Source organism: Mycena indigotica, assembly GCF_014461135.1.
Source record: "Mycena indigotica strain 171206Taipei chromosome Unknown Mind.scaff0003, whole genome shotgun sequence".
Lineage (NCBI taxonomy): Eukaryota > Fungi > Basidiomycota > Agaricomycetes > Agaricales > Mycenaceae > Mycena > Mycena indigotica.
In genome coordinates, this window is record NW_023503002.1 from 4,394,338 (window position 1) to 4,419,299 (window position 24,962).

Below are 24,962 nucleotides of genomic sequence, written 5' to 3' on the forward strand. Positions count from 1 at the left end.
CGACGCATAGTTCGGAAGGGCAAGGAGTCGAAGGTCGCTGAGGCGATGTGCCGTGGTTTACCTGGGTACCTCCGATAGAAGTCCGCAATTTTGTCTGGCGCGAAGACACGGTCGAACCGAACCCACGAGTCGTCGCGAAGCATCGTAGCCTTTCCACCTGACAAAGTAGTTAAGACGCTTATACCTTATCCTGGCATCCAAGATTTCCTCGACTTCCCATTCGGGGACTCCGTCCTCTAGTTCGGGGGCGGTTCGTCGTAGCCGGGTCGTCCATTGAAGGGGGTCGTCCTGAGCGAGCTCGAGTTTAACAACGGGGAAGACGGGGTGGAGCTTGGAGTAATGCGGGGGGAGGTCGAGCTTGTAGGCACCTTTACTAACCTCTGCGAGCACCTTAAACGGTCCGAGGCGCTTGTGGGAGAACTTCTCGGAGGGCCGAGTTGTTCTGATGTCAGAGGCATCTAACCAAACCTTATCACCAACTTGAATATTCGGAGCGTCCGATCGTCTCCGATCGTAGTACCGTTTATACTCGTCTTTGGCTTTGACGAGCGCGGCCTTCGCCTCGGAGACGCCGTTCGCTATCCGATCGCGAAACTCGTTCACTGACTCCAACTCTGAGCGGGTGCCCGGTTCGAAACCCATTCGGGGGAGCCGGCCAGTGTCCGTCATAAAGGGTACCTGTTGAGTGGAGGAGTGAACGTGGTTGTTATAGGCGAACTCAGCGGCAGGGATAAGCTCGTCCCAGTCGTCTTGTTGGTAGTTGGTGAAGATTCGGATGTACTGCTCGAGCTCCTGGTTAACGCGTTCGGTTTGTCCGTCGGTCTGCGGGTGGTAAGCCGTAGAGGTAGCCGGCTTGACGCCAATTAAGCGCCAGAGTTCGCGCGTAAAGTCAGCGATGAACTGCGAACCGCGGTCCGAAATGTACTTCTCGGGGGTTCCGTGGTGTCTCCAGACGTTCCGATAGTACAAGCGGGCAGCTCCGACCGCGTCTATTGTCATATGGCATTCAGTGAAGTGAGCGCGTTTCCCGAGGGCGTCAACCACTACCATAACCGCGTCATACCCATGGGCCTCGGGCAGCTCGACAATGAAGTCTACAGTGACAGTGTGCCAACGTTCGGGCAGGACTTCGGTCGGATGGAGCTCTCCATGCGGAAGCCTTCGGAGGGCCTTCGTGCGGCAGCATAAGTCGCAGGTCACGACGTAGCGTCCGATATGGCGAGACATCTGCGGCCACCAGTAGTTGCGCGAAACCAACTCCAGGGTCTTGAACCGCCTGGCATGTCCGGCGACACGCGTGTCGTGGCAGAGCTCTATAATGCGCCTCCTCAGGTCTTTGTCTTTGGGGACTACAACCTTGCCGCGGAAGTACAGGAGGTCGCCTGAGACGGCCCACTCGTCCGAACGCGATGAGCGGGGCCCCGAGCTTGACCTCGGACCTTCAAGAGTTGCCGAGCCGCAAGTGCGACGGGTTCCTCTAGGTCAGGCTCACCGGATAGCGCTTCCTTGATGTCGCGGACAAGTTCGGAGCCAGGCCCAGAGACAGTGACGGCCTCAAGCGCGAACGTGGAACAGTTCGGGGCGTAAGAGGGTGACATCCGAGTTATCGTCGGAGATACCGTGGTCAGGCCGGCGGGAGAGAGCATCGGGACGGCCCATCTGGCGACCTGGGACGTGGTGCAGCGTAAAGTCAAACCTGGAAAGGTACAACGACCATCGGGCTTGCCGACGATTAAGGTGTTGCGCCTTTCGGAAGTATTCCAAGTTCTTATGGTCAGTCCAGATCTCAACCGGATGCGCAGCGCCCTCGAGGAAATGACGATACTCCTCGAGTGCGCGGATGATCGCGAGCATCTCCTTGTCGTGAATCTCGTAGTTGCGCTGGACATTATTTAAGCTTTTGGAATAGAACGCTACAGGGTGCCACTTCCCGTCCGGGGCGGATTGTTGTGAAAGAACCGCCCCGTCGCATAATCTGAGCTGTCTGCTTCAAGTCGGAAAGACCGAGAGTCGTCCGGGATCGCTAAGACAGGTTCTGATACGACCGCGTCCTTGATGGCTTGAAAGGCGGCGGCCGGCGTCTCCCCAGGTCCATTTCTGGTCTTTCTTGGTGAGCGCAAAGAGAGGTTGCGCTAGGGCCGAGAAATCCCGAATGAACCTGCGGTAGAAATTAGCAAACCCCAGGAACTGCTGAACGTCCTTCTTGTTTTTGGGCGGAGGCCATGCGGAGACTCCGGCGACCTTAACGGGGTCCATTTCGACATGGTTGTGTGAGATAATGACCCCCAAGTACTCGATTGACAATTTCTTGAAGTCGCACTTTTCCTTGCGAAGGTACAACTTGTGCATTCGAGCCGCCGAAGGACCTCCCGGACGATCTCGCGGTGCTTGCGGAGGTCCGAATGTGCGATAAGGATGTCGTCGAGGTAGATCATAACGTCGCCTGAAAGAATGAGATCCTGGAAAATGTCATTCATCATCGTTTGGAACGTCAGGGGGAGTTTGTCAGGCCGAAATACATCACCAAAGGTTCGAACAACCCTCGGTTAGTCCGAAATGCCGCCTTCCACTCGTCTCCTTCTTTAATCCGGACGTTATTAAAACCCCAGCGAACGCCGAGTTTGGTGAAGTAACGAGCGCCCTTGAGCCTGTTGATAAGGTCGTTAATCAACGGAAGGGGGTACCGGTTCTTAATCGTCATTGCGTTGAGGGCGCGGTAGTCCTGGACAAACCGAAGCCCTCCGTCCTTTTTCTTAACGAAGAAGACGGGGGAGGCCATCGGAGATTTCGAAGGGCGAATACGGCCTGTGGCAAGTCCTTCCTCGATGAACTTCGTCAAGTTCGCGCTGTTCGAGGGGAGAGATCGGATACACCTTGCAGTTAGCGGGGCTTCGCGTCGGGGACGAGTTCGATAGCGTGGTCCCAAGCCCTTCGTTCTGGTAACGTGTCAAAGGACTCCTTGTCGAAGACGTCTTGGAACTCCTTGGCCCAGTCCGGGATCTCCGAAGGCGGAGGGGCGGAGTTACGGGCGAAGGCCTCTGCAAGGCGTTGGGACACTGTACTGCCAGCGCGGATCTCCTCAACTGGGCGAAAGGAAGTGTAGAAGATGCGGTCGCCGTCTTCAAGATGCTCGTCACCGTCGAGATCTGGTGAGGGCTCCGGAGGGTCCGAAGCAGCTCCGAGTTCGTCGTCAGCATCATCTGGGCCAGCGATATCGATAGCGCAAACAGTGGGGAAGGCGCCCGCAAGTAGTCGTGATTTAAGGAGTCGGAGCCGCCGAACCTCGGCGCGTTCGGTCCGCTCTTCGTCACGGCAGGTAGAGCAGCTGCGGGGGCAGCGACTCATTTTCACCTCCTTTGTTTCCCAGTTGATCTCGGGGTTATGCTTTTTGAGCCAGGAGTATCTGAGTATCAGGTCCTGTTTCCCAAGGTGGGTTACAGCCAGCTGAACGCGTTCGGAGTGTCCGTTGTACCGTAGAACGAACTCCGCGATTTGGCGAATAGACCCAGCATCATTGGGGGTGCCGTCGACGTTGTAGACCGGGATGGGTACTGAGAGATTTCGGACTGGCACATTATTCCGGTTGACATATTCTGTGTCGATAAAGTCCGAAGTAGCTCCGCAGTCGACCAGACCCGAGAGGGAGAGCTTGAGCGCGTTCGCAGTGGACTCAAGTTCAAGGGGGAGGTGCAGCGAGTTAACGCCAGGAGCGGCAGAGATGGTATAACTGCCAGGTAGCTTTTTCTCCCAGGCAAGTCGGCGAATCCGAAGGGGGGCTTCGGAGGGGGCAGAGGGTGCGTCTTTCGTTTCGGGCTCGTTGTAGGGCAAGGGAGTTGATTCATCATACAAACAAGTGAAACGATTTATGGACGCGAACGAGGGCACACCAGTCACTCGTCGCGGGGGACAAAATCCTCTGCCGGAGCCTCCGAATGCGCCTCCGCTAAGGCCGCAGTATCGGACAACCGCGCAAGCAGCTCTCCCAGCATCTCATCGCCAAGTTGCTGGATTACCTCGTCGAGGATGTCCACGTGGCGGACGTCGGTGGGGAGCGGACAGTCCCGAGCCAAATGGTTGGGGTCGCCGCATCTGAAGCAGGCTCGACGAGGGGGGCACCCGAGCCCTAGTACGATCCAGCTCCATAGGGACGGGAGCCGGAGGTACCGGGACGGGGGCGCGGGCCGCGGGTGGCACAGGCGGGGCCACCGGGCGGATAGGGAACGGAGTTGCCGAACGGGCGATAGGGAATGCGCCACGCGGAGCCCCCAAAGCGGTCCGCGGGGTAGCCGTTCCCTTAATGAGCTTCGCTCGCACCAGGGCTTCATATTGTCGGAAAGCCCGAGTGCGCCAGCCCAGATAGTCACGGAGGTCTGGGGGGTCGTTCGAAGAGGTGATGCCGTTGTTGATCAAGGGGTCAAGTCCGTGGCGGTACTTGGTTACCTTAACCAACGCGTCTTCGAAGCCAGCGAGGTCCATCAAGTCCTCGAAGTCGTCGGTATATCCGTAGACATCCCGCGTTCCCATGTGATAACCCGCGCTTTCCAACTTAGCGAGCGCGAGGTCCTGTTCGTTCTCCTCGACGAACCGAAGGCGAAACTCGGAGAGGAACTGGCTCCACCGAGGGAAGGGGAAGGGGTTTTTGCTCCCATGACGCTCTGCCCATTGCTGAGCAGGTCCCTCCGCCATATAGGACATGGCGTAGCGGACGGCCTTTTCTTCGCTCGGCTCTCCGTTAACTACGAAGGCCTCCGGGGCAAGCCGAGCGTAGGTTTTGACCACGTATAGGAAAGGCGCGGCCGGTTTGCGATCTCTGTTAAACGCAAAGGGGGGTTTGGTCGTAAGACCAGTTTTGAGGCGACAGTAATGTCACCAAATAACGCATCCGCGTCGGGGGCATTCGGAGATGCCAGGCGGTTCGGGAGCTGCCGGAGGTGGCACGGCAGCGGAAGCCTGGGAAGCAAGGTGGGTGAGGATATTGGTGAGGTTGTCTAGTTTCGCCTCAAGTGCGTCCATGCGCGCGTCAGCGTCCGGAGCAGCTCCGGTAGACATAGCGGGCGTAAAGACGACAAGAGCAGAGGAGGAGGGGTCAAGTGGCAGGGGCGGTGACGAGGGGGGTACGGACTTGTACTCCGAGCCTGAGTCAGCACCAAACCTGGCAATCTTGACCGGTTAATCCCGTAGAGAGTTTCTTCTGCTGTAAGGGCAACCCTGGAGACTCCGACGAAAGCCTAGCAGGGGAGGATCCAAAGCGTGAATAAGACTACAGGAAATACACGGAGGGACCGACCTAGCAGGGGAGGATCCAAAGAGAAGAAACTCTAAGGGTCCGCCTGCTAGAGCGCCAACTATATACTGGTCGTCCGTAACTGCCGACGAGAGCGCAGAAGGCCTGAGCGGCGTCGCAGGCTCTGTCCCAAGGTGATCGTTGGGAGGGTCTTGACGGATCGGTGATTGTGCGGGCGAAGGAGGCCGTGGACGATGGTCGGGGTGGGTCGGAGCGTCCGAGGGGGCGCCGGTCGGATGCGCCTCGGATGCGTTTGGAGGGTCCGAAGGAGGCCGAAGCGGGGGTTCCCCTGACACTCTGCCAGTGCCGCCTCCAGCTCCTTGAAGACACCCTCAACTCCCGAAACACCATCCTCCTCTGAATCCACACCATCTAGCGGCCCCTGCCACCTTGACAACGACTCGTCCCGCTCCAATGGTGGCGAGTTCTCGGCTGTCATGCGTGTAGTGCCTACGGCGCGTGTTTCGGCGATGGGCTCGGGTGAATCTGTTGTCGAGCTTGCTTGCGACGATTGCAATCCACCAGGCACGGGAATCACGTTGGCCACCTGTAAATGGCGCTCGACATCCAGCATAGTCGTCAATGTCAGCGGCTAGCCGCTTTGCCTCCTCTTCGTCCCAGCCCCACTTCTCCGTGATCTCGAGTGCTGTCATCTTGAGGTCTTGGAGCGAATACCCCAGAACATCATCCAGTCTTGCTAGCTTTCGGCAAAGTGGGTGAAGGAAGAGCACCAAGCAGTGGATCAGTGTTGCCATCTGTCGAAACCGCTTATCGACAACAGTTCTAGCATGTTTTATAAATGCACGAAACTCATCTGTATCATCCTCTCTCGTGTCAAGAAGTGAAAGCTGACGTGCCGCTGCAAGCAGATTGAGCATGCAGTCAGCCAAATTGATGTTGCGGCCTTCAGAGTTTGCGATGGCATCAACGAATGGCCGCGTAACTTGAACGATGTGCGAAATCCATGGCCAGAAATCGTCCCCATGATCCTGGACAATTTTGATGACATCGGCATTGACAGGTGAGTAGTTGTCAGTCGGTTTCTTCGCATCAGGGCGGGCAACAAGGAGACTCATCGGGGTTTGGTGCGTGAGGACGCTCATGACGAGAATAATGAGCGCAGTGCATACCACCGGGACTCGCAGTTCTTTTTCAAGCCGCAAGTGACCTTCTCTTTCTCCGCAACTGCTTTGAGCTTACCACCCCAATAGTGCGAGCTGTTAAAGAATGTGACGACTCTGTTCGCCCGCTGGATAACAGCCTTGACTGTTGCATAGCGGCAAATCTCGCCAACGAGGGTATTCAATCCGTGGGCCCAGCAAGCCATTGACTATCTCTATGTCAGTATCTGATTGACTATTGAATGCGAACTCAAACTCACAATGATCCAGGAATACTTATTGACGAATGTCTTTCAAAAAGATTTCATTACACTGGGGTTGTCGGTCACTAGCCCCAGCAAACAGCTCGCATCCTCGACACCCATCTCCGTTAATGCCGTGTTCGCAGCATCGAAGATCTTCGCAGCGCTCTCGCGATTACCCGTCATATCTTGGAGCTTAAGAACGATGGTTAGCTCTCCGACTTGGCCCACGGCTGTTCCGTACAATGACCGGCGAAGCTTCGTCCTCCCAGCCATCAATGATCAGGGTCCCGCTTCGCTTCATGGCTTGCAGCGCATCAACGGTGGCAAGGTGAACACGACTATGCTCCGAGTCAAGGAGGAGAGTTGACATTGTGGAAGTGCCATCCGGCCACCACGTCGCTTTTGCGGTCACGCACATTTCACCAGATGTGCTACACGGGCGTTAACAGCCACCATTTTCCCCATCATCTTCTCTATTTCTATATTTCCCACTTTCCATTCCACTCTTCCCCACTCCCTTATCTCAACATATCCAAAGCAGAAGACACGACTGGCATAGCGATTCGGAGGGACTGGAGCGAGCACAACACAGGACTGGTCACCCTGTTGTTAACGCTGAGGGCAGCAGCGCCGCCGCTCTATTTGACTTGTCCCCAGCCCGATTGCCATGTTCGGAAGTGTCCATGCAAGGATCTTAGTACCGTGGCCACTCTATATATTCATATTTCATTTATCTACCCTTTATGATTGGTAGTTACGGTTTCACTGTATTCGGATAGGAGAATTATCTCATCTTCCCTTCTCACTCTCATCTCAGAGCCAGAACCGGCGCGAGCAAAAGCGCCACTTGAGTCCGAGCATCTTGATTCCACACAAAGCTACATACATCTTATCTTATCCATCACCCACATCTACTCCCTCCGCAGCGCAATCCTCGATACGACCAGGCCAAATCCTAGTCATCGCTTGGACTAATTGGTCCTTCTTCAACATGACGTTGCGACTCGCAACATGGAACGAGGGACGAATCTCGTTGGTGAAGTCACGAAGGAAGATGTTGTCGGCATCGGTGAAGGCGCTGTTAGAGTATACAAAGTACCGGAGAAGTTTGCGGTTTGCGGCGTCCTCCTGAGCTTGTGTCAATGGGTGGTCAACAATACCGTCCAAATTCATCTGGGTCTTTGCCTTCTTGTGTTGGAGGCCATGTGGGTGGATTGTCAGAGTCCGGATCCCCTTCGTCGGTGTCGTCCCGCTTGCGCTTGCCATCGCTCTTTTTGTGATGCATTAACACATGAGCAGCAGTGCGCGCAGCAGCAGGAGCGTGAGGGCATTTGGCGGCCGATGTGATGTGGTTTGCGAGACGGTTTTCCCGATGCTCAAGTTCCATCTTGCAGTAGTTGCATGCGTAGATTTTGTGTTTAGCTTTCTTGTTTTCGACTAGGCGAATAAATGTTAAATGTATAGTGTGCAACATAGAAGGGATGTAGTTCCCGACCGCCCATGATGCTTGAGAGGAAATAACAGAAGGAGTCAAGTATTATTAGGCTTTATATAGTGATCCACTGCCGCCACAGTGCTTTGAACAAAAATTAAGTGCATTGTACAATAATTTGACAGAATTATATGTGCCAAATCGCCACCCCGCATCTGATGTATCTCCATATTGCCACTCATTGCCACCCTGGTGATTGGCGCTTTGGTTATTCATTTCGCCAAAGCCAGCAGCTTTAAGTGTCACAGAAAACCCCTGCTGTAACAGCACTGTCTATCTACTTGCCAGACTCTGCAAATCACCATCAATATGCACGTGCAAACAGCTCAACCCTCTCTACACTGAATCATTATTTTTTACATCCATTAGGAACCTTTATTCTTGATGGTGTTGCTCGAGCCTTTGATCATTTAACATATGCTGAATATTTCACAATCTTTAGGTTAGCTAAATTTGATTCAGATAAGAGTGGCCGTGAAGGCTACTATAGTGAACAACCCAATACCTCTGGGTCCCTACAACAACATATGATCCTTCGCAGTTCTGTGTGTATACATTTATCCCGAATCTATTCTGTATGTCCTTCAAAAGGGGAATTGTTCTATCTGCGTGCGATTTTGCAAGTTCGACCTTGCCGATCCTTTGTAGATGCCTGCACCATTGAGGGCACTGTACATCCAACCTCTCACGATGCAGCCAATAAATTAGGTCTTTTTGCTGATAGCAATGAAGCAATGTATGCTATCATGGAAGGAGTCCAGTCGCTTAGGACACCACGTGAACTCTGAGTACAATTCATTCATTTGCTTATAAATGAATGTGTAACTTCCCCAATATCCCTATGGGAAACCTTTCAGGAAGAGTTGTGTAGGGATTTTACTGTTCAGCATGGTGGAGTGTCTGAGTTGGGCATCAACTTTGGCTTGAGTGACTTGAGTAGACTTCTGGAAGAATATGGCAAAACATTAACAGATTTTGGCAGGTCTTGCCTTTGCCGCATAGTCACGTGCATCTCAAAAAGGGGAATTCCCGCCCTAGCACATTCTCGTGACTACTTTGTGCATAAATATTTTCTTCCTAAATTTTCCCCATACATGTGCTGTCACACTATACCATGCCACCAACAGGTTCTGCTCCCTCCACCATTGCTTCCTCCCACCTCCCACCTCCCTCTGCCTGCTGCCAGTGCTGAACACTGGTCGAATTGCGGGGAGAACGGGCCAGGATTGGCAAAACTCAGCCAAGTCCGGCTATGGTGCGTGGGACGGCGGGAGACAACAGGCGGCCCTTTCGGGCTCAAAACGTCAGCAATTGAAGAGGGCAATTACTTGAGCTAAAAGCTGGAGTTTGGCAAGGAACGGGGGAGAACTGGGCGAGTGGTAAACGGGGGAAGTCAGGGAGGGTAAGTGGTGGCGAGCAGGAAATGCGGTGGTTATTGCCCACAGTATTCTCGTTATCAGCACCGACGAGGAATACAACGAGAGCGCTGCGGTTTGGCGGGAATCCACAGAGAAACGAGCCCAGGGTGGGCGGGAGAAGATTTGGCCCCTCTCGGGCGCTGTCCCGGATGATGAGCGGGAACGGCATTGGCGGGCCCGGCGATAGACGATGATGGAAGGAGAGTAGCGTCCCGGGAGCTGTTCAAAGGATGGGGCAGAACAGCCCAGGATTGGCGGCTGCAGGTCGAAGACAAGATTGGGTGAGCTGGTGCCCACTAGCCGGATTTTACAACTGACATTCCCTCCCCAGCACCTATTCGTCCCGTCGTCCGAGGTGGAGGAGGAGGAGGAGGAGGAGAGAAGGGTCGCGTGAGAAGCCCACGCCGGCCTCGGTCTGCGTGCCACAGACCTCTGCGACAGTAGTTTTTTTTTTCTATATTTCATTAGTTTATGTCACATTTTTATTTATACTAAAAGTCGGATTTTTTTTCACACAAAGGCGGGTGAGGTGGGATATGTCAGGGTCATGAGAACAGGAATTGCCTTTTCTGGAACGCGTGACCATGCAGAAAAAACCGCAACTGATTTTGGCCTTCCTGAAGCTACAATCACAAATGCTGAGGTCATACATGAGCTTGAACAGTGGGGCTCAATAGCTGATAAATTAAAAATGCATGCAAATAATATGATTGACCTGTTTAAACCTGCACAGCAAGAAATCTATACATATATCCTATCTGCTGTGATATCGCGGCAACCTTTATTGATGGCAAGGCAGGAAGAGGCAAAACAGCTATGGTTGTAGCCTTATGCGACAAACTTATTTAATAGCTGCCAAGGACTGACACTTGCTAAAGTTGGTGTGGACTTGACACGACCTGTTTTCTCTCATGGACAACTATATACTGCCCTTTTCCGGATTTGAAATCGTCATCATGCTCGAGTTCGTCTGCCACCTAATGAAACATCTACTATTAATGTAACATATCATGAGATTTTAGTATAATTGTGATAAATATATGTAAAGTCCTATAACCGGAGCAAAGCGAAGGTTTGTCTTGTCTATATAAATATGTACCTGGGCAAACATTCTGTCCATCTCAGCTATTAACATGTTTTTTGCATTATATTTGGTGCAAAATCTATGGAGTTTAAGTCCCATCCCTGGGGGAGCGTTTTGCTTGAACTGTGTTTTTGTGGGGCTAAACGTGAGCATGGTACTTATTTGCAAAGAATTGTCCACCTCAATTCAAGAGACAAAAATCCAACACAAAGTTTGCACGTCTCCCGAATTACCCTGATGTAAGGCTTCTCACGAGTGTCACGGATAAATACCTGTACTCTACCTGCGGGTAATTTAGGCTTCAAAACCAATACCTGCATTTGCAGCATCCGTGGGAAACGGGTACCTGTACTCACGGATACGGGTACCTGCACGGGTTATCCACGGGTATTTTGAATAAAATATTAGGATACTGAGGTATATTGACAATATTAAGAGCTTATATAGGATATAGTATCAAGTAATATACTGATATGGACACCACAGGGCATAAGAAGACTGTAGTGACTGGAATATATGGAAGATAATGAAAATTGAGATCTTCCAGAGTCATACCTGTACTCTTGGCATCCGTGGGAAACGGATACCTGTATCCGCGGATGTCAAACCTGCGGATGTTTTCCTGCAGGTACCTGTGCAAACATCCGTGGGTGTTGACACTCGTGCGGAGCTTTACCCTGATGGCTGGGGTTGAACCCACGCATGAGCACTCTACGTCTCTGCTCAGGCTGTCATCGGTGCTGGGGCTGTCAAAGAAAGTGACGGTGTTTGCTTAACATTTATATACTATTACTCGATTAAAAAGACCAAGAGATAAAACAAAACCAACCTATATGTAGCAGCGACCCAGGGCTGAACCGGGCCGTGCTGAGTCTGCGTGGGGGCAGTCGTATAGGAAGTGCCGGGCCAGAGCACTGCAGAGACGGCGGAGAAACAACTTGGAGGAGAGAGTACCAAAGAACGACAGGCAATTATGTATATATATACCAAAGAAACAAATAAAGGGAGGAAACGAAAATCTGTCCATCTCAGTGATATATTTTATGCAATGTACCCCGGCGGCCCGTCCCCGTCGCCGTCCCCTTCTCGCGGGAGGACCGGCATCGCGGCCAGGCGCGCCTCGCCCGCGAGCTTGCGGGCGACCGCCGGGCGGCTGACGGGCTCCGGGTCGGGCGCCGACTCGGGCAGGGTATCTGGTACGCCCGCGGGCGGGTGCGGGAGCGGGCGCACGCTGCCGCCGCTGACGGAGCTGGCGGTGATGGACGGCGCGGACGCGAGTGTGCGCGCGCCGTGCGTCGACGCGCGCGGGCCGGCGGGGGGCGGCGAGCTTGTCCGGGTCGAGATCGGCATCCGCGCTGGGGGCAGCGGTGGTTGTCATGATGGTGGTGATGGTCGGCGCGGTCGTAGTGGTTGTTGTTGTTGTGGTGGCAGTAGTGGCGGTGCGCACGGAAGGCCGAGTGGAGAGCAGGGACTGCGGGTACGGGTACGGGTACGGATACGGCACCGCCCGCGCTACGGACGGCACGCTCGGCTGGTAGTACGACATGTCCGGCTTGGCCTTTGGCGCGGGCGCGCGCCGGCTCTTTCGGCGCCGGAAAAGCCACAGCTGCGAGGACGAGGACGGCGGCGACGTGTCTGTGTCCGTGTCCGGGTCCGGGTCTATGGCCATCTCCGGCGGGACGTCCGTCGGGCCCGCGGCCGCGCGCCGGCGGCGGTGTCGGCGGAGGAGCCAGCACGCGGCGACGCTGAGACACGCGACGAGGATCACGCACGCCACGGCGAGCCCCGCGATCGCGCCTGCGCTCGGCCCGCGTCGGCTAGACGCCGCGGCGGCGCTGCTGCTCGCGGCGGGCGGGCTCGTGCCGGTGCTACTGGGGCCCGAAGAGCTGGCGCCAGAGATGGGCGGCACGACGAGGAAGTAGTCGACCCACACGGCCGCGTCCGTCTGCGCCGTAACCACCAGTGTGTGCCGCCCGTCGGGTATCGGGCCCGAATCGTAGTAGAGCACGCTACCCAGCGCAACGCTTTCCGCGGCGAAGACGGCCGGCGGGGCGCCGTCGAGGACGACAGCCGCGCGCGCGCCGGGGACGGTCACGGGGCCGTAGTACGCGATGCCGCGGCCGTCAAAGGTGTACGTCAGGTTCGCCCCGCCCGCGCGTGACCCGCGGCTGGTGCGGAGGAGGTCCTGCGCGCCGGCGAAGTCGGACCACGCGGGCGAGTACACCACGCCCGGGTCGCGGTCGTCCACCAGCAGGCGCTCGGTGCCGGCCCCCGGGGGAGGCCGAGGCGTGGTACGTGAGGTAGTCGAGCCGTAGCGTGCACTCGTCCGCGGCGGCCGCGGCGGTCTGCGTGATGAGCAGCGTGTGCGGGCCATCGGCGAGCGGGCCCGAGGCGAACAGGCGTTCGTGGTACGCCGCGGTGGGCGAGCGCGGGGCTGGGTACTCCCCCGCGCTCTTCCCGTCGAGTGTAAACCCGAGTGCGCCCGTACTGGCGTTCGCCGCGACGGTGCCGTACAGCTCCACGGATGTCCCTAGCCCTCATTGGCACACCTTTCGCTCTGGAATGAAGAGCCACGCACCGACGAACGGGAACAAAGCCGTCGCCCCCTGAGCCTCCCCGCAATGCGACGTCCGCCCAAACTCGAGGTCCCGCGCGCCCCCGCCCGCAGACACCCGCCACCCGCTCTCCGGCGCATACTGCACCCCCGCGTCCGCGTCGTCGACGATCACCAGCCCGCCCGGCATCGTGGTCGCTGTCGCAGGCGTAGTCGCTGTCGCGCTCGAAGCCGTCTGCAGCGGCGTAGTTGTCTGCAGAGGCGTCGGCGCAGTCGTAGTCGCCAGCGTAGTCGTCGTCGTCGTCGTGAAGAAAGAGAAAGCGAAAAAGCGAATTGCAAATTCTCCTGCGTCCGATCCGATCCGATCAGCAGACAGCCGTACCCTGTCGGCTCGGCGCTCCCGTCGTCGCGCACAGGCCCAGCCGGATACCCGCCCCCGTCGAATCTCACCCCCGCGCCCGCCGCCCTCCGCTCTCCCCACCCCAGGCCTGCGCTCGTCGTCGAAAGCCGCCTATCAAAGCCCTCGCATGGGCACACTGACACACAGCATCACACAGGCCACCCGCCCGTCCTTCGTCGAGACTCCACGGTCGTTGATCCGCGACGCCGCGTCAAACGCCGTCACCACGGGCGAACCTATCCGATCCCCAGGGTCTCGCCACGACAACCAGTCAGGGCCCAGGGGCACATATCACTGCGGGAGTTCAGGAATAAACAGCGCCCGTTTCAATTGATTATACACCTAAAATGTATCAAAAAAATAAATTTTTTGCACCTTTATTTGTGCCAAAAAAAAATGCACTGATATGGTGAATATGCCCTTATATAACATATATCAGGGCCCTGGATCATATAAGTGAATCTTTTTTTGGCACAAATAGAGGTATAAAAAAAAATCTTTTTTTGGTACATTGATTTTAGCGATATAATCGATTGAAACAGGGGCCGTTTATTTCCGAACTCCTGCAGTGTATAGTGTGGCCGCGAGTCGAGTCCGAGTCGAGCGCAAGTTGATGGATCCACTCAACTCGTGCCAACTCGTGATGAGACTCATCATTTGGCTCGCGAGCCGACTCATAACAACTTCCAAATGTAGACAGTACTATCAAGTAGATAAAAATTGTAATCTAAGATAGTGCTGGCCAAATATAATTATATTATTTTATGGGCATTATAATCATATCATATTCAGAGCTCCAACCCAATAATATATTCAGCTGCAAAATATGAATATGTTATGAATATATTCAACTATAATCTGGTATGCATATCTCTTGATATATTTGACATATTTTGGTACTAGAAAAAAAAATCAAAAGCATAAAATACATGCTGGATTGTCTGGGCAACTTCCTTTCAGGCCTCTTTAATTTCAATCTGGGTTACATAGGACTCTCAAAAATACAATCAGGGGCATTGCCACTAGTATTAGGTTGGCCAGTAGACACTAGGGTTAGGGTTTCAACCCAAAGTGATCATTCCTGACACTTGTTCCTACTAGAAGTAATGTATGAACCACCATATATAATAGATAATATATGATATTCATTAGAAGTAGGGCTAACTCAGACTAGAATTAGTACTATGACTGAGTACATGGACTGAGAACATAGCTGTGATCATCCACCTTACTATAGTTGAATATTCTATGACTATAATATAATATAGTCATAATATAATATAATATATTCAAACATAATCATATTCAAGTGATCTACTAAGGGCATAATATATTCATAATATTCTGAATATATTCAATATTTAATCAACCATAATATAATTCTGGCCAGCACTAATCTAAGACAACTAGCTCTCATAGGGACGGAGTTCTTCACGTATAGCCTCAAGCTCACCATTCTCCTGCAACTCTTCCATCTCACTGCTGGACAATCCTACGGGCCATGGAGGCCACCTCCGCTGAGTTAAGCACATGTTGCATGCCAAGAGATTGTTTTCATCGAGGTATTGGAGTATTGCTTTGACGACAGCCAACGGATACTTCGAGCTGTTTGTTAATGATCACAATATGAATACACAATAGACGACCTGCGAACTCACAGCTCTCCACTCTACGATGACGACGGCGAAGCCATGGCGACATAAACAGAGAAATATTCCCGTTTGGTCAAATACAGCCCACATTTTTGAGGTCAGATCTTCTGACATATTGTGCCAGCGATCTTCGCAAGGGTTCTCCCCCCGCCACTGCCGCCACCTTTGCGACATGATTCTTTGCCCAGACATCGACTTCTTCTCTGGAAAGAAAATAGGTGCCGCCACCATCCCGGTCATCGAGTCGCTGGCGTGAAAGACGGTTACCATCGACACGCTTCAAGGAGTTATTGCCGTCGATTGTGAGCAGGTAATCATACGGTAGGTCGGGTTCTTCTTCGAGCTTATAGCTGTATGCTGGGCAGTCGTTCTTGACTCGCCAACTCTGCCCCTCCCTCCCGAGGCATTGAAGGACCCGAGCTTCTGCAGTACGCCGAATGTCAAGATAAAAGTCGAAGGCAATCGAGAACTGTTGGCGAAGATAAGGTCGATAGGGGACCCGGTGAAGATCGCAGAGCGTTTTGACAAAGGCTTGAACCACAAGACGGGGGCAATGGGCATGAACAACACGATAATGCTCCAATGTTTCAATTGAAATGAGAACCGTAGGCGAAAAGGGAGAACACGGGACAAAACCTTGGCGAAGTAATGTGGCACAAATGCCCTTGCTTCGGTCAAGCCCTAACGAAACACATTTGGTAGCTAATTAGAGTCAGCGTCAGGGCCTCTAACGCGCTGAGAAAAGACATACCAGATAGCCCAACAACACGGAAAGAAGACACCACATTATTCTCCGCCGTCTCGTTTGCCCAACGACCTTCTTTACGGGCGTCGACTTCAGTCGCACACCAGTCCATATATGCATCGACAGTGGCCTTCATTTGGAGTTTAAATCCATCCACAACTTTTTGTGTACGGTCCTCGCGAGAACGGTCATCAAAGTGGCGTTGAGAGCTTCTGATATATCAGAGTTATGGACTTCTGGGAGCTCAGAGACTAACCGACGGAATGTATCCTCTGCAATCTCATGCTCGAGGGCGGAGAGTAACTCGCCCCCAGCATGGCTGATATCCAAAGGTTCACTCCCATCGAGTATTTCGCCTGCACCGACCCAGCCTTGCTCTGAGTTATTTTGACCCTCGCCATGATGCTCCTCTTCTCCAGCTTCAAATGTTTCGAGCAGTCTGCGTTGTTGTCGCATCATTGCTAACATATCATAAGCCCAGGGGTGCTCACAGGTAGGTGGGCCACTTTAAACTTACTGAGTAATCGCCGTTTATGTGCCTCCCGAGTGGATGCGGAGTGCTTCAATTGCCCTATGGGCCCAAGAGTGATTGACTCCACATCGTTGACACCAGGGTCTGTGGATGCGCGGACGATGCGAACCCGCCCCGACCGTTTTCGCTTCATGTGCTGGCGTCACTCGTCAATATTTTAATCAATCATAATATAATTCTGGCCAGCACTAAGTGCCACGTGATCGAATTTGCGAGGCCAAGACACTACTTTCTTCTTATACTGGTCAAACAGCCGGATGACATGAGGTGCTGCAGCACTTCTCCGCGAGCGCGCAAAAGGTGGGGGAATGAGAAGAAGACAAGCAAAGCGTGACGTGTGACGTAACTCCCTTTCGGGGTTGTTCCTGACCACCACCATGCCCTCCCCATCCCCTTCTTTCCCGCCCGAACTGGAGCTGGTTTCGGACAGCAGCCAAGGCCTCCTTGCACACATTGTACACTCTCCTCCTTCGTCGCGCGGCGCACCCGACTGTGGTGAGTGTGATCGATTCCCGACTTGTGTAGTACGCCCAATGGACGCACAGGCTGGAGCCTTTACTCTACCAAACGCTGCACTTCGACCCCAACTACAAGTCGCCTAATCTGACGACGATGAATGCTTCTCGACAGGCCTTCCTCGCTGACACTGTGCGCCACGTCGTCGTCTCTGTTGATGATTATTTCGTCATCCCACCCCTGGGCCCCTTGCGTATCTGCTCGCAGATCACACATCTCGCCTTGGGCCTCGCCATCCACCATCCCTTCGTCCGCGAGGCGCTCCTACAGCTCCGCCACCTTCGCTGTCTAGCATTTGACCCGCGCGCCTGCCAGCTTTCACCGAGCGACGCCGCCCTGCCCGTTTTCGCCGGGCAGATAGATTTCGCCGTCTACCGCCGCCCACCTGCCGCTACCCGCCGCGACCCTTACCCCCATCGCCGATTTCCCCTGTCACGCTGCCGCCACCGTCACACGGTGGGGTAGCGGCTGGGTAGCGGCGAAGTGCATGTTTTGACACAAATATGCACTTCGCCGCCAACTATGGAGGCGGCACTGCTCGCTTTGCCGCTATCCACCGCGAATTGTACCGCCGTTATCGCACTTGAGTGATCGTGATGAATGCGACGTCGGCATCGTCATCGTGCACGTGTAGGTCACATCATGTCACCTTGACATCAATCAACGTACGTCTCTTCCTCCCTCCATGTGCTGGCCGACAATTCGCTCATTCGATTTCCGACTACTATTACAAATCTTAGGCATCAACGTTGCAACTGAGAAAACTCCCCGAACCGCGAGCGCAACAGTCGCTCGACGGGTATCAGCTCGTCATCGGACGGGACACGCTTTCGCTTCACCTGGCTGGGTGGCTTTGCCTGCGCCGTAGACACAGTGTCTAACATCTCCACGTCTTGCAACGACTGCTTTGGCGGCGCGCTGATGGGAATCGGCTCTAGGGTTACGTCGGAGCCAGGTTCAGGTTCGCTACGATAGAAGCGACTGGGCCGGAAATCTCCCTTTTCAACAATGTGCGTGCGATTGAACTCGGTGAGTCTTTCTGCAAGAGTGGCCTCACTCCATTTTGACTTGTGTATTAGCTCTGGTGGTCTTGTCGCAAGCAACATCGCGCGGCGCATCTCCCAATGGTCTCTCTCCCATGGCAACGGGAAGATCTTCCCCTCGACTAGCTCCTGGAATGTGGCGCCATTCAGATCTAATGGCAGGTCCATCTCGTCTTGAAGTGCTAGGAGCTGAAGCAGGGCATTCCCGACTGCCATCACTCTGCGCTTACGCTCTTTCCCAGAAATGACGACAACTTTGGGGTTGCAAAGCTGTTCTAGAGGATGGCGCATCGCTTCCTCTAGCTCAGGTGTGGCAGTCAGCTGTGCAGATTCGAGCCAGTCACTGATTTTGTGGTCCCGAGCACTTGCAGGTCGATTGTCGAAGTACACCAGGTAGGAATGGATGACTGGATGGTCCGGAGGGAAGCGTCGCAGCAGCTCCGCCAGCTGTACGACAGCGGAGGAGAAGATTGCTTGAAGCCGCTGCTGGGTAGCGACCGAGGTCGTCGTCAAGAAGGAAGGTACGGCAAAACAGCAAACCTGAACGTTTGTCAGTCTCAAACTATTATTTCATGCTCAGCTGTACCTGCTCAGGTTTAATGGGATGCCCGATTATCTCTTTGCACACCTGGCGCGACAGTGTGGTGGTCATCGGAGGGATGAACGTCCTCCGAGCGAGCGGGTCTTGAGGCTCCGGCCATACGATTCCATTGATGTACCGAAAGGTAAACTGTTCCCGCGTTCGATTTATTGACGTGTTCTTGACTCTAGCAGGGTACCAAATGACAGAGCTGTCACTCCATGGGACTCCTGGTGGCGGTTTTGGCAGAAGAACAATCTCGTTTCGGTAAAATCTGGGCCTTTATGTGAGTAACTTGCTTGCAGCCCAGAAAAGACTCACAGATCAATGGGACGAATACAGTGCTTGCAAACAAAATCGCAGCTCGGATCGTGCCAGTCCTGGTCTCGATTGTAGTCTCCGTCGTCGCGAAGACATGCCTCGTGGCTCCAGAACCGACATTTCGAGCACTGAACGCACATGTCGTCTGTGTCGTCAAGCCCAAGCTCCCCACAACTGCAACAGTTTAAAATGCAAGGGGTCTCTGAATCTGTATCCTCCGAGAGACTCGGTGCGGCCTTTGGTGAGGAAAATGCGGCGCTCTTGAGTAAAAACTCGTTGACAGAATCGTCAGATTGCGATGACTTCGCGAAATTGGGCCGCAGATCACGAGTTTTCCGAACGTGAGGGATCCCGAATGACGATGTGTAGCTCTTAGGTTGGAGCAGCCTTGTTTCACGATGCTGGTAGGAAAAAGGCTGACGCTTATCTTCAGGCTCTGTTCGCTCCGGGGTTGACTGCACCTTTGCCGTTTTTGTGATCTTTCGCCGGGCCTTGCGAACTGCAATAGGTCTGTCGCTCTCGCTACTGGTGTCAGTAATCATGATGCGTGTCGAAGGTGCTGCCAGATGGTTCGCCAACGATTTCAGCCCCTTCTCATGATCCCGTTTTGTTAGCTTCACGGGCGAGCTGTTGATATCTCGAGTATACTCCCTGGTCTCGGCACGATGTCGTGTACCAGCCCATACTCCCCGCTCATCGACGGTCATCTCCTCGAGGTGATTGGCATCCTCGAGGCGTGCGATACTCCAAAAGCGATCCGTTGACAAGGACCGCCCAAGTTGTAAGCCACATGGCGCTGTTCTCTCCCGCTGTTCTCGGAACACCCTTTGCGCGGTCTCACCTCCATCTAGGTGGTAAACAATAGCCATTGGGCGGTAGCCTTCGGGAATGGACTGAAAATCGGACGACAACCCGGTCATCCATCGAGCTAGTTTCTTGCCGGTCAAACGAATCGCGTGCCCGGAATGCTTCATTCCATCGTAGTCGTACATTGCGTTGCTGTTTGCCGCGTGGTATCGGGTGAAGAAGTGTGAGTTATCGCCCCGTTTCTCCGTATGATTTGTGAAGATTACCGCGCAGAGACTATACCGGACTCCCAACCCCGCCGTTGCAAATGTAGGACCCAGCGGTGCGAGATGTGATGGGATAATCCAGGAGAATGGGCCATCCTCGCCCAGTTCGACCGTGAGTACAATCGGGATTTCGATGATGAACTCCTTTGATAATGCGAGCCCAGCGCATAGTGATCCTCCATCCGCTTGTCGCCAGCAAGCGACGGCAGTCCACTGCTTCGGCAACATGACCCATTTCATCCATTTCTCAAGATCACCTCCATGGCTATGATGATCATCCTGAGAAAGGCGAAACGGGGAACGCCAAAATGGATTGGTTACTTCCCAGTGCTCAGTAGCGGTCGGTGATTCCCCCTGGCACTTCTTTACGATAACCGCTTGGGCACGGAAGAGCGATAGCGCGATTTCGCCTGACATGTCGGTGCGTGACTTGCATTTTTTGATTTCATCCGCTAGTATCTCATTCAGCCAGCCCTATCGAAGCTCAGTCTCAATTACTAGAGTACGTTGAGCCTCACCAAGATACTGTCCGAAAGTCCAACACCCCGCATGGCCTTGATCTTCACCAGTTGTAACCGTAACTGGTCGCGACCTCTCGTCAACTCCGCGCAACCGTTGGGCTCGTACGCCGTATGTGAGGACTGGGATATCTGCTTTTCTAGGAGCATTGCAACCGAGTGTATTATGTGCGGCATCGGTAGGGCATCTTGGAGGCGTCGAATCCATGTAGGGTTACGACTCAGTGCGGAATAAATTGCGGTAAGCGACGAATCGATCGAACAGGAGTGTTGATCCCACTTATAGGCCCGTTGGTATTGATCTGCTACCATCTTTTTACCCTTGCGGGAGGCGGCTTGCAACGTTGCAATGGTATCTGGTGGGCGACCATCTGAAACAGTTTTCTTGCCGCTTTGATGCCGCGTGTGCTTTGTGTAACCAAACACTGCCTTCGTTTTCTTCCAGTGCTGCGGATCGGCACCGTAGAAAATTTTGTTTCCCGCTGCACAGGTGAGAAATTAATCATCAGAAACAACTTAAAAGTACCTTTCGCAGCATAGTATCGTCGCTCAAATGTGTCACCAACACGAATCAGCGCCGCCAGTCCAGGAACCAACTGGTTCTTCCGCTCCGCCATCGCATATATGCGGCTGTTCATGGCTTCGGCAGCGTTTGTGGTATCGGGGAGACTCATTGCGATAGCGGGATCCATCTCTCTCGCTGCAGCAAACAGCATTCGAGCGTGGTCGGCTCGCAGCCACCATTCCGCCCATGGACTAGCATGCTCAAATGCGGTCATCAGGTCGTTACCGAAGGCATGGAGCTGATCCAGATCCTTTGCTCGGAGCATCCGCTGCGCCAATTCTCGAAATCGGGCCTGCTGTCCAGGAGGTACGACATGACTAATCTTAGCGACCCGCGTTATCTGGTTTGAGAAATGCTGCAGACAACCTTTCAGGAGTGCACCACCAATTTGTGCCAGCTCGGAATCTGTCTTGTTTGTCCACTTGGAGCCCTGGCTCCGCCGAAGATCGACGTAAGCTCCGGAAAAACCCTTGCTTTGAGCTTGACTGAAGTCGACAACCTGCCAGTGAGGGAAGGTGAATACTTAATCGTGGACGACATTATTGACTCACGTTGGCAAGGAATTCATCGATGAACTTGATACCCTTCTCTTTGCACCGTGCCACGATCGCAGCGAAGAGAAATGCAAAAAATAGCCGATAATGTTCTGCCGATGCACCGTTCGAAAAACAGATAAGAATGGGAATCCAACATTTCAAGAATTGTGCCTCGAATGTCGAACTGAGAAACAGCAGGTGCGTCCGTTCTGTGAAGAAATCGTGGCATGCATCCGTGACAATCCCATTGACCGCCTCCGTAGAAATGCTGTTCTTGACTGCCATGCGACGTTGCCAGTTCGATTGAAGGATGACAAGTTGAACACCGTTACTTCCTTCATAAGAAATCGTCCATTCGGGATTTTCTTGGCGCAATTTCTCAAGGGCGGGTAGGAAATATTTGCTATTGAGACGAATCGCCGGCTTGATCAGCTTCCGGCGCTCATATTGGATTCGCCCCGGATTGTCGAGCACTGGACTGATATTCGCAACAGAATCCCCTGGACCGTTGATTCCCGGCCGGCCCGTCAGAAGCTTGACAGGTCCCATTCGTGGATGCTCATGGACAATCTGCTGGAAATTCCGATCCTCGCGTTGGGAGAGATGTATCGCCGGAGCGTTGTCGTGATGATGAATGCCATGGTGCTTGAAGATCGCTCCTGTGCGGTACACCCAAGACTCGCATTTGACGCGGCATTTATGCTCTATAATCTTGCCGTGACAGACTGAGCATCCTCTGCTCAACTGTCTGTCCCGCCCATGCTGCTTTGTTTGCGGACGAATGATGACGCCGCAGGTGTTGCTTACGCATTTCATGACACCAAGACATTTCCGTACCGAGTGCCATCCGTCCTCGGGCTTCTCAGCGCGTCTACTTCCGGGAATATCAGCAGGCTTGCGTCCCTGCCCCTCCCAGGCCCCGTGAAGAGTAAATTTGTGCCGCTCATACCATGCCCGCGAGACCTTTCGTGTGAATTGACCATCAGGGCGAGGATTCCAGGGGCGCCGCAGGTTTCCTTCTCCAGATGTTACACTGTCCTCGCTCGCGTCACTCTCTGAAGATGTTGCGATAACCTTCCGCGAAGACACAACAGCGCTACGGTCGGCCTTCGTGAGTTTCTGGTGCTTTACGGTGGTTTCTTTTGCGTGTGAGAGGTGCAAAGCTGAGTCGCAAATTATTCCTCACATTTGCCAGACAAGTATGGGCGACGTACATGAAGGGGCACTTGGCTTGTCGAAGTATGCAATGTTACCAGTGTTGTCGCGACCAATTTCGATTGAGCGAAGCGTTGAAGCATGAACTAGGATCATGCCAGTGTGAGCTCCCATCCAACATCTAATGTGGACGTACAGAGGGGTAGATTCTCGAATCCTGCTGGTGTTTCATTGTCTGTTGTGCTCCCATCTGCGTCATCGGAAGTAGGTATGTCATCGGGGAGAAGCCTTCCGAGGAACCCCAAAACTTGATCCTGGATTCTATCAATGAGCGCCAGCGACGCGGGACTTCATACTGACGAGCATTGTGTGTGGAGGGACGACGGAGAGTTGACGGAGCGGACAAAGAGACACAGAATGACAGCGTTAATTGATAGTAATGATGCGGAGTGTCTACAAGCTGACCCTGGTTGCTCGGGAGAATACCAATCTCGATATCACCTTGGCAACATTACACTGCCTTATCTGCGTCCGGATCAAGTGCCATTTCATCATTAGAGTCTGCCAGGGCCGCATTCATGTGTGCATCCCCATCGGATTCCATGTCCTCCGTTGCATGTCCGTCGCCACTGTCTCGTTCACCTACGCGGCGTTAGAGTATGGTAGGACTGCAAGAAACAAGTACCGTTGGACAACTCGAACTGGAACTCCTCGCCTGATGAGCTCTCTGATTGCCCAGCGCCTACCTGTAGCTGTATCGGCGGCTTGACGACAAGCTCTCGAAGTTTCAATGCCTTCCGCCGGTCTGGAAGCAAGGTATGAGTGTATCGACCATGCAAATGAATCCCCGAGTTCGAAAAAATGGCGCCTGCTTGGTAGATTGTTGTAGACCATTCGATTGGACATCTGAGATGATGAAGAGCCGCTCCACACTCGCACAAGACTTGGAGTTGGGGGCTTATATCGTCGCTTGGCGCAATCGAAATAGCACATGTGGGGCTGGTACAGGTGATTACTCCGGCACACACGTAGCGGCGCTCCAGCCCTTTGCGTGAGTCTTTGGCTTTCCGGGTGCCCTTGTGGCCCCGAAGCTTGTCACTCGCCCAATAACACACAAGCTCGTTTGTGAGCTTGACATGTTCGGCCGTGAAATCACTGCGGAAACGACCATTGGGGAAGCCGTCCCACACATGCAAAGAAACCAACTCAAAGGTGCCAGCGTCGTTGAGCGGTGCAGTGCGCGTTGGACCCTTGGGGCTTCCGAGTGCAGACGGTACCATTGAATTTACAGGCGGGTCTGTCGACTGGTTAGTTGTTTCAAGCACGGCCAACATCGTTGCACTATACCTCTGGTTGGAGGCGCTCTCGGGACAAGAGACAGCTCGATATCTTCGATTACTCGTCCTTTTGGATTCCCTATATTGCCCGGTCAGTCGGAAGCGGCCCAAAGCGGCCGTGCGCACACCTTTCTCATCATAGTACAGTCTTACCTGTGATCCTTTGATCTTCTTCCTTCCATTTGCCTTCATTCTTGCGAGCCTGATGAATAGGACACGAAGGAGAGCTAGTATGTACAAGATTGCGGCGCCATATACTGCCAATACGCAGGTTGTCGGAGTTACATGTGCCTGTAGAGCAGAGTGGACCCAATTCGCAAGGGAACTAAGAGTTGCTCGTTGTAGGTAGACAAGAGCTGCACCAAGAGCCCAGTTCAGCAGGAGCTGTGTGTTCAGCATGGCGGTTGTCAGAGAGAAAGCGATGACGTGTCACCCGTCACTCAAGTCACACTGAGTCACACTGCATTACTAAAAACATTGATCAAAGAACGAGAGGTGACCTGAAGCATTCGCGATGGGACAAGTAGCTCAATTACCACAGCTAGCTGCCGCCCACATCATGTACATTACTGCCTATACCTTCGTCGCCTATATCGCCGCCTTCATTGCCGCCTTCAAATCGCCGCTTTCGCCGCTTTCGCCGCTTTCGCCGCTTTCACTACCGCTTTCACCGCTTTCACCGCCGCCTTCTTTGCTGCCTTCGCCGCTCATCGCGCCGCCGCCCACATGAATCATAGCCGCAGCCTGTGCCAGACAGCACAAATGCTCATGTCCAGCCAATGGCTGCACTG

At 53.6% G+C, this 24,962-nt stretch overlaps 2 protein-coding genes across 2 annotated transcripts; both read right to left on the bottom strand.

Annotated features, from left to right (window-relative positions):
• Positions 1 to 17,786: 17,786 nt before the first annotated feature.
• MIND_00391100 (uncharacterized protein) lies at positions 17,787 to 23,200 on the bottom strand (the record flags this gene model as incomplete). The annotated part of the gene is made up of 9 exons (XM_037360740.1): positions 17,787 to 18,626; positions 18,673 to 18,940; positions 18,988 to 20,534; positions 20,579 to 21,060; positions 21,105 to 21,642; positions 21,695 to 22,842; positions 22,894 to 22,980; positions 23,031 to 23,148; positions 23,195 to 23,200. 9 exons carry the CDS (start codon positions 23,198 to 23,200, stop codon positions 17,787 to 17,789), a joined length of 5,034 nt encoding a protein of 1,677 aa, XP_037223625.1.
• A 145-nt stretch (positions 23,201 to 23,345) lies between these two features.
• MIND_00391200 (uncharacterized protein) lies at positions 23,346 to 24,570 on the bottom strand (the record flags this gene model as incomplete). Its single annotated transcript, XM_037360741.1, has 4 exons — positions 23,346 to 23,476; positions 23,520 to 24,131; positions 24,182 to 24,250; positions 24,300 to 24,570. 4 exons carry the CDS (start codon positions 24,568 to 24,570, stop codon positions 23,346 to 23,348), a joined length of 1,083 nt encoding a protein of 360 aa, XP_037223626.1.
• Between the last annotated feature and the right edge of the window lie 392 nt (positions 24,571 to 24,962).